Raw genomic sequence first — 13,468 nt, forward strand, 5'->3', positions numbered from 1 at the left:
ATATAAATAACAGTCTTGACAATATTTTACTCTTTTATAAACTGCCGTGTTGCCCTAAGAAGGCAACACGACAGTTTATATAAGAGTAAAATATTTACTAACCAAATCGATGTGAGTAAGTAAAGTAAGTGAAAGTGCTGAAGAGAGCTCTGGTTGACGGCCCGGTTCACCGTGGATGTGTGCGGGAATATTTTTGTGTCAGAAAAGCACGAAATAAACGAGGCAGATCTGCACATGTCTGAAAGAACGCCTAAAGGTCACTGGGTACACAAAATTATTGGTTCGAATTTGACTTAATTGAGATCATCAAGTTAGGCATGTTTTCCAGCCCCAAATTATTAAATACTTGTTAAAAATTAGTGTTCACAGCAGGTTGATAAAAATTGAGTTTGGTTCACTTATCATATTTAATTAAGTTGTATAACAGCATTTACAGTGTAGCCCTTCCAGTCCTTTCCATGAAATTTAAGGGAAAAAAAGATAATTTTAGAGTGTTATTAGGCACCAGGACTTTATAGGGTTAAGTTGTTACCGTTAGTATTATTTAAATTAGAGAAAAATAAATACTCATTTGCCCTATAAAAGGTTTTAACTACACTTCAATCACAGCATTTAGTGGATACCAAAGGAAAGTGACACCACTGGACATCTACAATGATTAGGGAAAAGACAAGAAGTGGAATGGAGTGGAATCGGCCTTCTTATTCATTATAAAATTGGCTCAACGCATGGCAAAATATGAAAGAGATGCATCATGTGTCTTGTATTCACTCACATGGCTTTCAAATGTTACAGTGTAGCATTAAGGCATTTTGTAAATTTGAAAAATGCCACAGTGTGAGTGGTTAGTTTGTCTGCGTCAGTTATCACCTCACTGTCCTAATTTCAAAAACATGCATAGAACTAGAATACTCTAGTCTAAATTGTACAGAAAGAGTGAATGTAATGGTGAATTTGTGTTTGTTTGTTTGTTTGTTTGTTTGTTTTTGGTTCTATGTGTGCCATGTTGTTTCCTGTTTGTTAACTGGCTAACTGGTTTCGGCCGGGAAGCCTTTTGGGATCTTTTTATGATTTTCGGGCTATACTGTATACATAAATCTGACTTGACTTGACTTGATTTGAATGTTGGTGATTGTTCCTCTAGAATGGAAAAGTTAACAACAGCTATGAAAACACTGTACATGGCTAGATGAGTTTCACGCAAGGGCATATGTTTGGTCTCAACATTGGTAGGGACGATATAACAGCATAACCTGCATGTACACTTTTTGCTGGGAACGGGACATCAATAAGACCAAACAGATTATTGAACGGGGATCTGTGACAAATTTTAAAGAAACATTTAGAAGTGCAAGTTCCCTTATTAAAAATAAATAAAATAAAAAGTTTTAAAAAAAAAAAAAAAACAGGGAGCTATTCAAGAATGAGTCCACTTCTAGGGGATACTGGAGCACTCCTAGACTCAAACTAAAGTATTGTAATATAAATGTGATTTGGAAAAAACTTGATGAAAAAAAAAATCTAAGATATCTAAGGACTGATCTACATCTGAAGCGTCCAAAGCACTCTCATGAAATTCTGATGTGTGATTTCATTTCACTTTTTTTTTCGTGTCAGTTCATTATCATGTCAGTGTCCCTTTGAAATGGACCCATTCCTGGGACTTGCACTCTGAAGCCACCGTACTGCATTACAGTAATGCACATAATGCATAATAAACACTGCTCCAAATGGGGGTCAGCTCCCTTGACTTTGTTGTTCCTTGTGGAAGCTGGCCTGACCGCAGTAGTTTTGTAGGTTATCAAGTTCACAGAGATTAATGCTATGCTAACTCTGATGCAGGTCGGACTTTAGTAGCAAAGTCAGTGGTGTTTCCCCCACCTCCACAAGACTGATGTTTTTTTATATTACTTACAATGGTTTGTGCTGGCCGAAAAAAAAACTTCTAATATCCCTTCTCTACTAAGGGGGTGCAGTAGGCGGCATATTGTATTTCTGTCGGGGAGGTTGTGTGAGTCTGCATGTGTCTGTGTGGCGGGGGGAGAGGGCGGGTGGTCAAGTCATTAGCTAATCAAACGAGGGGGAAAAAATGGACCGGCATATTCAGCAGGTGAAAAGGGATCAATGTAAGTCCATAGTTAAAATAATTAATAATGGTAGGGTCTATTCTATCCTCACAACATATGGGAAGACAATCAAAATTACCCAGAAAACTGAACTCATTGTATAATGCAAATAAGGTGGCTTAAAAGTTGGTGGGGACAATTTGAGCAGCCTGAAAAGTTGCTAGTGTTATGTCCCTACCGTCCCTATGCAAACCTACGCCCTTGGTTTCACGGTGCCTAAAAGGCACACCTGTAGACTACAGTTTAATGTAAGTAAGAGTCCAGATATCCTCCTGACCATTGCTGCAGTCCATAGTTCTTGACCACCTGACCAAAATGCAGAAACCCTTGAATTGGAATTTACCACATACAAATGTTCCTTCTGTGCTGACCTCCTGCTGTGTGATGTCCAAGATGCGCTCCAGGGTCAACTCCTCAAAGTACAGGCGGTCGCACTCATCGAAATCAGTGCTCACTGTCTCAGGGTTATGGTTGACCACCACTGTCTTCCTCCCAATTTGTCTCAAGGCTCTAATGCTTGACACTGCGCACCAGTCGAACTCAACACTACTGCCTGGTGGAAAGAGCAGTTAATAAAAGTATTACACTAAGTTGTAATAAACATTACTAAGTATATTTTTTAAGATTTAAAGGGAACATTTTGCTGAGAAAAAATGTCTTAATTTGGCATTAATAAGGTGATCAGTTTGCTTTTTTTTTTGTGTTGTATTGAAATGAAATAAAATGCCTTTTTCAACAGTTAACAATATTCATCATCTACATCATGTATTATTTGATGTAGTCATCAGGCAAAATCATTTCAAATGTATAAGTGCAGTTTCTTGGGACAAGCATTGTTATACAATCAATGAGGCAACAATTAATTTAATACCACTCCAAGAAAATGTAATCATAAAACTAAATAAAAGTAATGCATGAGTGAAGTTTAGACTATTGTTAAAACATAATAACTCACCAATGTGATACGGCCCACAACCAAGAACCATAATTGACTCTGTTGAGTCTTGAAAGTCCACATCATGCTCCTATTAAATTAGATCAATCATCAGTATTTGGTTTACACTGAATGAATAATAGCAATTTTTGTATCATTATTTCGAATGTGTTTGTTTTTATAAACTTCAATATATCTAAATAATAAGAACATTTGAAAATGCTTTTTGAACCTCTTACCTGACCGTGATAGGTGCAATACAAATAATTGGTTTTAGCAGGATACTCTGCTGCCAGTGTGTCAATCTGAAAATACATTTAGATATCACACAAAAAAGATTAAAATAAAAATTGTTTCGATCATTGTGTTGATATTGTTTGTTTCCCAATACACTTAGAATCAAGTAATCACATACTTAAATGTATGAGTTGTTGAAAAATCCCTCACCTGTTTGACCCATGGTCTAAGACCATGACTGAGTCTCATCTGTCTAGCTGCTCGCTCATTGGTGCCCAAAATTAGACCAATCTGTCGGTCTGAAAAGCCTTCTTGCTTTGCTCTAAGAAGCAGGCCCTTGGACACTGAAAGACTATAAAAAATGCAAATATAACAGGTAAATCCCTTATCAAATTTCTGAAAAGAATTGGAAAATGAAAGTTTTTAAATTCATTGTATTCAAACATTATTTCAAACTGGTACAAACATGAAAAACTAAGACAAAGCATGGCTCCAAAGCACCCCTTATGATGACGAATATAAATGAAAGTATTTTTCCCTTGCAGACACGTGTAACCGGCGTCCTGGAGGTAGGGCACGAAGGTGAGCGTCTGGTGGCTGGACCTGTATCCATGGGGACATGGTGAGCCCATGGGGTTTTCCCCCTCCCATGGGCTCACTACCTGTGGGAGGGACCAAAGGGGTCGGGTGCATAGTGAGTTGGGCGTAGTGAGTTGGGCGGCAGCCAAAGGCGGGGACCTTGGCATTCCGACCCCAGCTACAGACGCTAACTCTTGGGATATTTGCTGAGCCAAAAGGCGAAGCTCTCGATTTACCAGTCGATCTACGTTCCTACCCTCACCTATGGTCACGAGCTGTGGGTCGTGACCGAAAGAACAAGATCCCGGATACAAACGGCCGAAATGAGTTTCGTCAGCAGGGTGTCCAGGCTCTCCCTTTGAGATAAGGTGAGAAGCTCGGTCATCCGGGAGGGACTCAGGGTCAAGCCGCTAGTCCTTCACGTTGAAATAAGCCAGCTGAGGTGACTCGGGCATTTGGTTCAGATGCCTCCTGGACAGCTCTCCCGGGAGAGGTGTTCCAGGCATGTCCTACTGGCGGGACAACCCAGGACAAGCTGGAGAGACTACGTCTCCCGGCTGGCCTAGGAATGCCTTTGATCCCGCAGAAGGAGTTGCTTGAAGTGGCTGGAGAGAGGGAAGTCTGGGCTTCCCTACTAAAGCTGCCCCCACATCCTGACCCCGGATTAAGCGGTAGATAATGGATGGATGGATGGATGGATGGATGGATGGATGGACGGATGGATGGATGGACGGACGGACGGACGGACAGACGGACAAACAAGAAAAAGCTATGCTACAGTAACGACCCTAATTTTCAGACTGTAAACCTCTACTTTTTTCCCCTGCTGTGAACCCTGCAACTTGTAGTCCAATGCGGATTTTATGAGGATTTAGATTTTTGTGATGAGTCGCTGTCTTTAGTAGGGTTGTGAAGAGTACCGAAAAGTATCAAAGTTTTGATACTGAAATGTTGTATTATTATTATTATCATTTTTATTTATGTAAGATCGATGTTACTATTTAAGTATTGATATCGTGTTGAAAGTTTTAGTATGGTGACAACAGTAGTCTTAGGTGGTCTTTAGGGAATATTCCTGCTGCTTATAGTCCAGTGCGGCTAAAAATATGAATGAATATGGTTTTGTTGTCAAATTTGGTCGGTTTAGTTGGGAACAGCGTTGTTATTAACTGTGTTAGAGTATAACGGTGTTTCTAACGGCGTTATTTGTTTCAGTGGCGAGTAATCTAATTAATTACTTTTCCATCTTTGCAACGCCGTTACCGTTACTGAGGATGTAAAGGAGCGCGTTGCTACAATTTGGTTAAATGAAGTGCGAGTTGTCTGATTTTATCACACATCAGCTGCATGTCTGCTTGTCTGGAGAAAGCAGAGCAGGAGGGGGAGGAGGGAAGGGAGCAGTAACGCCATTACAAATGCGGTGATGACTGGCTCTGTGGGCAAATAATGCCCTGCTTTACTGCACGCTCTAGCAAACACAACAAGACAGCGATAATGGCGACGGGCTAGGGACTTTCAAAGGTAGCATTCTCAAACTTTATTATTTTCAATATTTAATATTGTTACTTTATTTTGCTTTTTGTTAGATGTTAAAGAAGCGAAGGATAGATATCAAAATTCAACAGGGAAGCGATCTTACCGGCAAGATGCAGCTGTCTGCTGATTTACAACCGGATGTTACGTCGTTTAAATACGCACAGCGTAGGTCCAAAAATCCACAAACAATTTACCATTATAGAAAAGATCGTTCACAAATATAATTTAAAATACACACAATTAACTATTGGCCTTTTACACAGAATATTTAAGGACAGTTTTCTTCTTATTGTCCAGCATGCCTATCATACAGTTTCGGAGATATGCACTGGTTAATAGTCTGGTTACATTTGTGTTTTCTTCACAGATTGTAATATATTTGATCCAAATAAATACCAAATGTTCTAAAACACTGTATATAGTGTTTTTATTCTTCAATGAGTTAATATAAACATCTTTTAGGTGAAAGATGTCATAGAATGTATAATGTACTAAGGCGTGGAACATGAAAAGTAAAGTCAGTTTATTTGCTGAGTAACTAATTACTCTTACAGTGAGGTAACTGAGTTGCTAACGCAATTACTTTTTGGAAGAAGCAGTTTGTATCTGTAACTAATTACGTTGGTAACACTTTACATTAAGGGTCCCTTAATTAACATTAGTTAATGCATTTTTAGACAATAACTCATGTCTAAGTAACATGACAATCATTCATTTAATCCCTTATCTAACATTTATTAATATATTAATTAACATGAGTTAATGCATTAGTTATTGCATTTTAAGACAATAACTAAATTAATTAACATGAGTTAATGCATGAGTTAATGCATGAGTTAATGCATTACCAGAAAGTAACTAATAGTTTGGCAAAATTAAAGAAATATATAGGCCTATATAGGGTTAGGGTTTAGGGTTTGTTAACTTAATCATTTATAATTTCTTAGTTAAGGGACACATGTGCTACACTTTACAATAAGGGTCCAAAAAGCATTCGCTAATGGTTAATAAAGGTACAGAGGGGGGAACTTAAGCATTTATAATTTCTTAGTGAAGGGATACGTGTGCTACACTTTACAATAAGGGTCCAAAAAACATTCAGTAAAGGTTAATTAAGGTTATGGTTAATACTTATGAGGTACGTTCACGTGAAATAATGCCATACTTAAGGTTAGGTCAATAATATATAATATGTATAATACATGACTTAACATTAATTCACATATACATTACATTAGTGCATTAATAAACAGTTAACAATGTATACTGATACTAGTAAGTGATTGTTATTTTAAAATAAGAAGCTCTGTGAGTCCTTGGGTGCTGCTAACCTAACCTTAAGTATGGTATTATTTCACGTGAACGTACCTCATAAGTATTACTTAAACTTAATTAACCATTACTGAATGTTTTTTGGACCCTTATTGTAAAGTGTAGCACAAGTGTCCCTTAAATAAGAAATTATAAATGCTTAAGTCCCCCCCCCCCCCCCCCCCTTTAACATTTATTAACCATTAGTGAATGCTTTTTGGACCCTTATTGTAAAGTGTAGCACATGTGTCCTTTAACTAAGAAATTATAAATGCTAAGTTAACAAACCCTAACCCTATATAGGCCTATATAATTTTTTTTTTTTTTAATTTTACCAAACCATTAGTTACTGTCTGGTTATGCATTAACTAATGCATTAGTTAATGCATTAACTAATTAATGAATAATTATAATAAATAATGTTAATTAATATATGAATAAATGTTAGATAAGCAATATTATTAATTATTGTAATGTTACATAAACATTAGTTATTGTCTAAAAATGCATTAAGTAATGTTAAATAAGGGACCCGTATTGTAAAGTGTTACCGGTACGTTTTTAAATTTAGATTAACAACACTGGTTGTGAGAAACATTTCAGATAGTAAAATCAGTACAAACAATATTAACATTAAGTTCGACCTTTATTAAAAGGTATAAATTAGGGCTGTCAAAATTATTGCGTTAACGGGCGGTAATTCATTTTTTAAATTAATCACGTTAAAATATTTGACGCAATTAACGCACATGCCCCGCTCAAACAGAGTAAAATGACAGAACAGGGTCATGTGCACTTGTTACTTGTGTTTTGTCGCCCTCTGCTGGCGCTTAGGTTCGACTGATTTTATGACCATGAGAATTGTGTAATTATTGACATCAACAATGAGCGACCTACTAGTTGATTTTTCGACTGAAAATTTTACAATTTTTATTAAAAACGAAAACATTAAGAGGGGTTTTAATATAAAATTTCTATAACTTGTACTAACATTTATCTTTTAAGAACTACAAGTCTATCTATCCATGGATCGCTTTAACAGAATGTTAATGTTCATGCCATCTTGTTGATTTATTGTTATAATAAACTAATACAGTGCTTATGTACAGTATGTTGAATGTATATATCCGTCTTGTGTCTTATCTTTCCATTCCAACAATAATTTACAGAAAAATATGGCATATTTTATAGATGGTTTGAATAGTGATTAATTACGATTAATTAATTTTTAAGCTGTGATTAACTCGATTAATTTTAATTTTAAATTTTAATCGTTTGACAGCCCTAGTATAAATTATAGATTTTCTGAATCTGGGAGTAGAAAATATTAGCAAGGTAAAAAAAAAGCAATATGCAGTACACCGCACAAACTAATACCATAAAGGCCTGACGATTAACTCATCGGCTGCTATAGACAACATTAGACTTCAAATTTGTTTAATCTGGGTGGACTGTCTGTGATTGCTCATCTTTTAGAACCAGTGATCACTGCCAGTCAATGGCAGTGAATAAGTGAATCACATGTAGACTATCATAATCTTAATCACATTTGAACAAAAACTTTTCATTAGTGCCTTGCCAAATAATAATAATTTACTCATCCAATTACTTTCTTCTATGTTCAATCAATCACAATTTAATAACCTACTAAGTGATGCACATTTTATGATCCTTTGGACCTCAGGACGGCAAAGGACCACTTCAGCTTGACTCTGCTGGGCATTCATCTGCCAGCAGCCCACTATAATGTGTCCATCTCAATAGTCTATACCCTAGAGGCGATAGAGTATACAAGAGGCTGACATATGGAAGGCTGCCCATACAACAACTAGCCATTTATTATTAAACAGTAAGAGTGAGAAGGAAAGCAGTGCAAAACCAAATTCACAGCAGATTCATAATCAAAGGCAAAGCCGGAAGGAACGTGTCTATAAGAGACAATTAAGAATATAAAAATGAGAAGAACAATCTAGGCATTTTATGTTTTTTTTTTTTTTAATGCTCATAAATTTCTACTAATATTTTATATTGCAAGGCAATATGTGGATTCAGGTGAAATATATGTATTCACATGTATGCATAATATGATTAAAATAATAAAAAGATCATGGGGAAGATCACGCTACAACCACATTATCAGACCATTTTGTCAGTACTAAATACAAGGAGAAATTACTACACTGACTCATTATAAACGATATAAAATACTAAATTTGTGCCTTTTGACCATGAAATTCAAAAGCTGACATCACTGTAATGCACAGTGCACATGTTTATACCTTGTATAATTTGCAAGGTGCTGCTCCAGTTGTACTATCCTTTGGAGTTTATGCAGGAACCACATATCAATGGCTGTCAACTGATGGATCTCAGCTATACTCATACCACTGTGAAGAGCCTGAAGGGAAGAAACATCAAACAGATGCAGAAGTACATATATAATTCATTATAATCACGTTCATCGTTCATTCTCCTTGTTGCAAGGGCAGAAATCCAACACATTTTCTTCAATAGAACCAAAAAGTTCTTGCTTGTTCATGTAATGCTCCAAATAATGGATGGAGGACTAGATAGTATTCAGAAAAATTCATATCATTGCTCTCTGATGACACGAGTGTCCCAATGTGAACGAATGAAGACAAGTGGATGACATGGAGTTATCCGTCATATTGAGAGTCATCATGTTATATGGTACTACTTTGCATTTTCAAACGTATCTTGAAAATAATCTTAGAGAAATATGAATGATAAGCGGACCTTGGCAATGGAGAAAATTCTGGTGCTGGAGGGCACAGCAAGCTCCTGTTGCAAGTTGTGAGTGTTTGTCCAGGCCTTTTTGAGAGGCAATCGGGGCACAAAGCCATCCACTGATGGATGACACATCCTCAAGGCCTTCTGCATGCTCTCCTCAAATGTACGCCCCACTGCCATCACCTAAGTCCATTCAATGGATATTTATGAAATATAAATCAATCACACCAATGTTTGCGATGTGTCATAATACCAAATACAGTAAATGAATAAGTGACTGATATCCATCACCTCTCCAACACTCTTCATCGCACTGCCTATTTCGCTTGACATCCCCTGAAAGCGGTCCAAGTCCCAGCGGGGGATCTTGGTCACGATGTAGTCTAAACTAGGCTCAAAGCAGGCTGTAGTTTTTTCAGATACAGAATTCTTGATCTCAGGCAAGGGGATCCCAAGAGCCAACTTAGCTGCTACAAATGCCAAGGGGTATCTGTGACACATGGGACATCATGCAGAGAGACCAAAATAAACAATGAAGTCAATGCGTTTGTTTATGACCGGAAGGGCTTTAAAGGAGCGTGGCTTTCTGCTTTGGGGCTGTTTTTCTTCAGCTGTTAGCTGTGTTAGCGTGGCACTTGATGCTTCTGCTATAAAGCTAAAAAAAGCAACAATAAAGGAAACAAGGAAAGTCTCATAAAATGTATATATAAATATCAGTCGATTATAGCTGGTTAAGGGTTTTGGTAGAAAAAAAAAATATTTGAAAAATGTTTTTAAATTATTATATTATAAAAAAAAAAAAAAAAAAAAAGGCATTTGCACAGGCCCTTTTTCTTAATCCACTGTTTATGTCTCAAATGTTGTCATATACAGTGAGGAAAATAAGTATTTGAACACCCTGCGATTTTGCATGATATCCCACTTAGAAATGATGAATTTTCATGGTACTGTAGGTGCTTGTCCACTGTGAGAGACAATCTAAAAAAAATCCAGAAATCACAGTATACGATTTTTTTCAACAGTTTATTTTTTGCGGTTAATAGGGACCAGAACCCACCGCGATAAGTGAAAAACCGCTGAGTAGCGCAATGTTCAATGTATTTATTCAGATTTAGCATTAGAAAGAGATACATATTGACATGGGGGTTTTTTTTCGCTTTTTTCCCTGAGTATAATTTTAGATTTGATTTATTTATTTATTACCATCATCATCGGTATCATTGACAGTTACAAGATGTGATATGATTAACCCGAAGAAACCGAAGAAAGACAAGGGCTGACGGGAGAAGCATATGCTTATCAAGTCCCGTCCCCTGCAGCCAAGGACGCACAATCAATACATGGTAGAGTAGGCATTGTATATTGCATTACATGAGCAGCTTTTTGTTTTTGGTTTTTTTGTTGTTTTTGTATTTTGTATTTTTTTTTTATGTCTTCACATGCATTTTCTTCCCAAAAGTTATTGAAAATTTTAAAATTTTCCATAGTCTGCACGTGTAGTTTCTGCTGTCTTCCAGTAATTTACTATAATAATGTTTTTTGCAAGCGGTCAGGATGGAATTTAGTTTGTTTCTATATTTTTTGTATCTGTCCTCTGCAAGCTTTGTCTTTTGGGAGATAAAGGACTTGTATAGTGAGGGTTTTTTTTTTTGCAGGCATTGATAAGAGACTTAAACATCCAAGGTTTATTTTGCATTTGTTGTTTCATGTGGATCAACTTGACCGGGCATTGTTTGTCATATATCCGTTGAAGTGTACTGTATTTATAAAACAGCCATAAGCTGCATTTACATCAATTGCATTAAATTTCAGGCTGTTCCTGAGCGCTTCTCAGCTTTTGATAAGTTACTCAGGGGAGAGCTCAGAGGTCAGAGAATGCGTCCTTCCTCCTTAAATGTCTGTGAGAATGATGAAAAAAAATTATGTATACATATATTTTGATAAATGGTTTTTAAGCACTTCAAATGTAATAATTATGATACGTTTTAAACATGTTACTGTCCCACCGAATTATTTTTAAACAAGAATAGAGTAGTATGAAAATGCTTGGCTTTATTAAATGCTTCATAGTGAGTCTACTTAAATCCTCTCAAGCTCCTCACTTCAAACACAATGAGTTGCCACAGCAACTGTTTAACAAGTTCAACGATGATTGACGCATGCAGCGCTTCTGAAGTCTGTGACTCTAGCGAGATCAAACACAAACATCTGTCAAGATCATTAACTTTAATAAGCAACTCCAGTACAGTGTCTGACGATCAGAGAGCAGGGAGAGGGAGCTCGCTAACTCCTTGGCCACTCCTTGGTTATTCTGGCTGTCTGCTTCGGGCCATTGTCATGTTGGAAGACCCAGTCACGACCCATTTTCAATCCCCTATCTGAGGGAAGGAGGTTATTCCCAAAAATCTCAAAAGTCCCTGGTCATCCTCTCCTTAATACGGTGCAGTCGTCTAGTCCCATATGCAGAAAAACACCCCCAAAGCATAATGCTACCATGCCCATGCTTCACAGTAGGGAGGGTGTTGGGATGATACTCATCATTTTTCTTCCTCCAAACACTATGAGTCGAATTAAGACCAAAAGGTTCCATTTTGATCTCATCTGACCACATGATTTTCTCCCATGACTCCTCTGGATCATCCAAGTGGTCATTGGCAAACTTAAAACAGGCCTGGACATGTGCTGGTTTAAGCGGGAGAATCTTCCGTGCCATGCGTGATTTTAAACCATGACGTCTTAGTGTGTTATCAACAGTATCCTTGGAAATGGTGGTCCCAACTCCTTTTAGGTCATTGACCAGCTCCTCCTGTGTAGGTCTTGGCTGATTGCTCACCATTCGAAGGATCACTGAGACCCAACGAGGTAGGATCTTGCTTGGAGCCTCAGTCCGATGGAGATTGACAGTCACGTTTAGCGTCTTCCGTTTTCTAATAATTGCTCCAATGGTGCATATTACAGTATATCACCATGCTGCTTGGCAATTACCCCGTAACCCTGTCCAGCCTTGTAGAGGTCTACAATTCTGTCTCTGGTGTCTTTGGACAGCTCTTTGGTCTTGATCATGTTAGGAATTGGAGTCTTCCTGATTGTATGCGGTGGACAGGTGTTTATATGCAGCTAACCGCCTCAAACAGGTCAAAAAGTCGGACTCAAAAATTCCACCTCTACTCCACTTATTCATTGGACTTTTTAAAGGCGGCTAACAGGTCTTTGAGGCTCACAATTCTAGCTAATAGACAGGTGTTCAAATACTTATTTGCAGCAGTACAATGAAAATACATTGTTAAAAAATCATACACTGTGATTTCTGGATTTTTTTTTTCTTTAGATTGTCTCTTGCAGTGAATAAGCACCTACCATGAAAATTTCAAACCTGCCCATCATTTCTAAGTGGGAGAACTTGCAAAATCGCAGGGTGTTCAAATACTTATTTTCCTCACTGTAGGTGGACTTTATACATCCGGTAAATGTTTTTTACTGGGCAACTTAAGGAAATCACTAGAATTGTAATCAACCACGTGCAATGCTTTATGTTACATTTTGGTCTGACCAGAAGTGTTCACCTAATGTTAGTGCCACATTTCAGTCCTACAAGATCATAATCCTGGTGTCTTACCCAGTGGCTTTGGACGCAAGAGCTGAGCTTCTTGAGAGCCGAGCATTAACCTCAATAATGCAATATTCAAGAGATGTCGGGTGGAGAGCATACTGGATGTTACATTCACCAACAATACCCAGATGGCGAACCACTTTGATGGCCGTTTCACGAAGCATGTGGTACTCCTCATTGGACAACGTCTGGCTTGGGGCCACAACAATGGAGTCACCTGAAGGTAAAGAGGATTAAAGATTTGTAATGCAGTGAAGTTATGTTGCGTGTTCCCTAGACATATTTATTCTTTGATAGACTAAAGTTGTTGAAATTTGATCCACATATTTGATAACTACTGCAAAAATGCACTAAGGCAAACCAAATCTTGTTGTAGTTCAAGTT

The 13,468-nt window shown here is 37.5% G+C and overlaps 1 protein-coding gene across 1 annotated transcript in view; it reads right to left on the reverse strand.

The window, feature by feature from the left end:
• The window catches only part of LOC130927172 (carbamoyl-phosphate synthase [ammonia], mitochondrial-like), a 78,116-nt gene that overhangs the window by 42,337 nt on the left and 22,311 nt on the right, over positions 1-13,468 (reverse strand). The window contains exons 18-25 of the mRNA XM_057852802.1: positions 13,091-13,301; positions 9,766-9,964; positions 9,481-9,657; positions 9,003-9,121; positions 3,508-3,649; positions 3,300-3,365; positions 3,082-3,151; positions 2,498-2,679 (exon numbers count right to left, since the gene is read on the reverse strand). Coding sequence (XP_057708785.1) covers positions 2,498-2,679; positions 3,082-3,151; positions 3,300-3,365; positions 3,508-3,649; positions 9,003-9,121; positions 9,481-9,657; positions 9,766-9,964; positions 13,091-13,301 — 1,166 coding nt within the window. The remainder of the gene's footprint in view (positions 1-2,497; positions 2,680-3,081; positions 3,152-3,299; positions 3,366-3,507; positions 3,650-9,002; positions 9,122-9,480; positions 9,658-9,765; positions 9,965-13,090; positions 13,302-13,468) is intronic.

The sequence above is a fragment of the Corythoichthys intestinalis genome, chromosome 12, assembly GCF_030265065.1.
Source record: "Corythoichthys intestinalis isolate RoL2023-P3 chromosome 12, ASM3026506v1, whole genome shotgun sequence".
NCBI classification, from domain to species: domain Eukaryota; kingdom Metazoa; phylum Chordata; class Actinopteri; order Syngnathiformes; family Syngnathidae; genus Corythoichthys; species Corythoichthys intestinalis.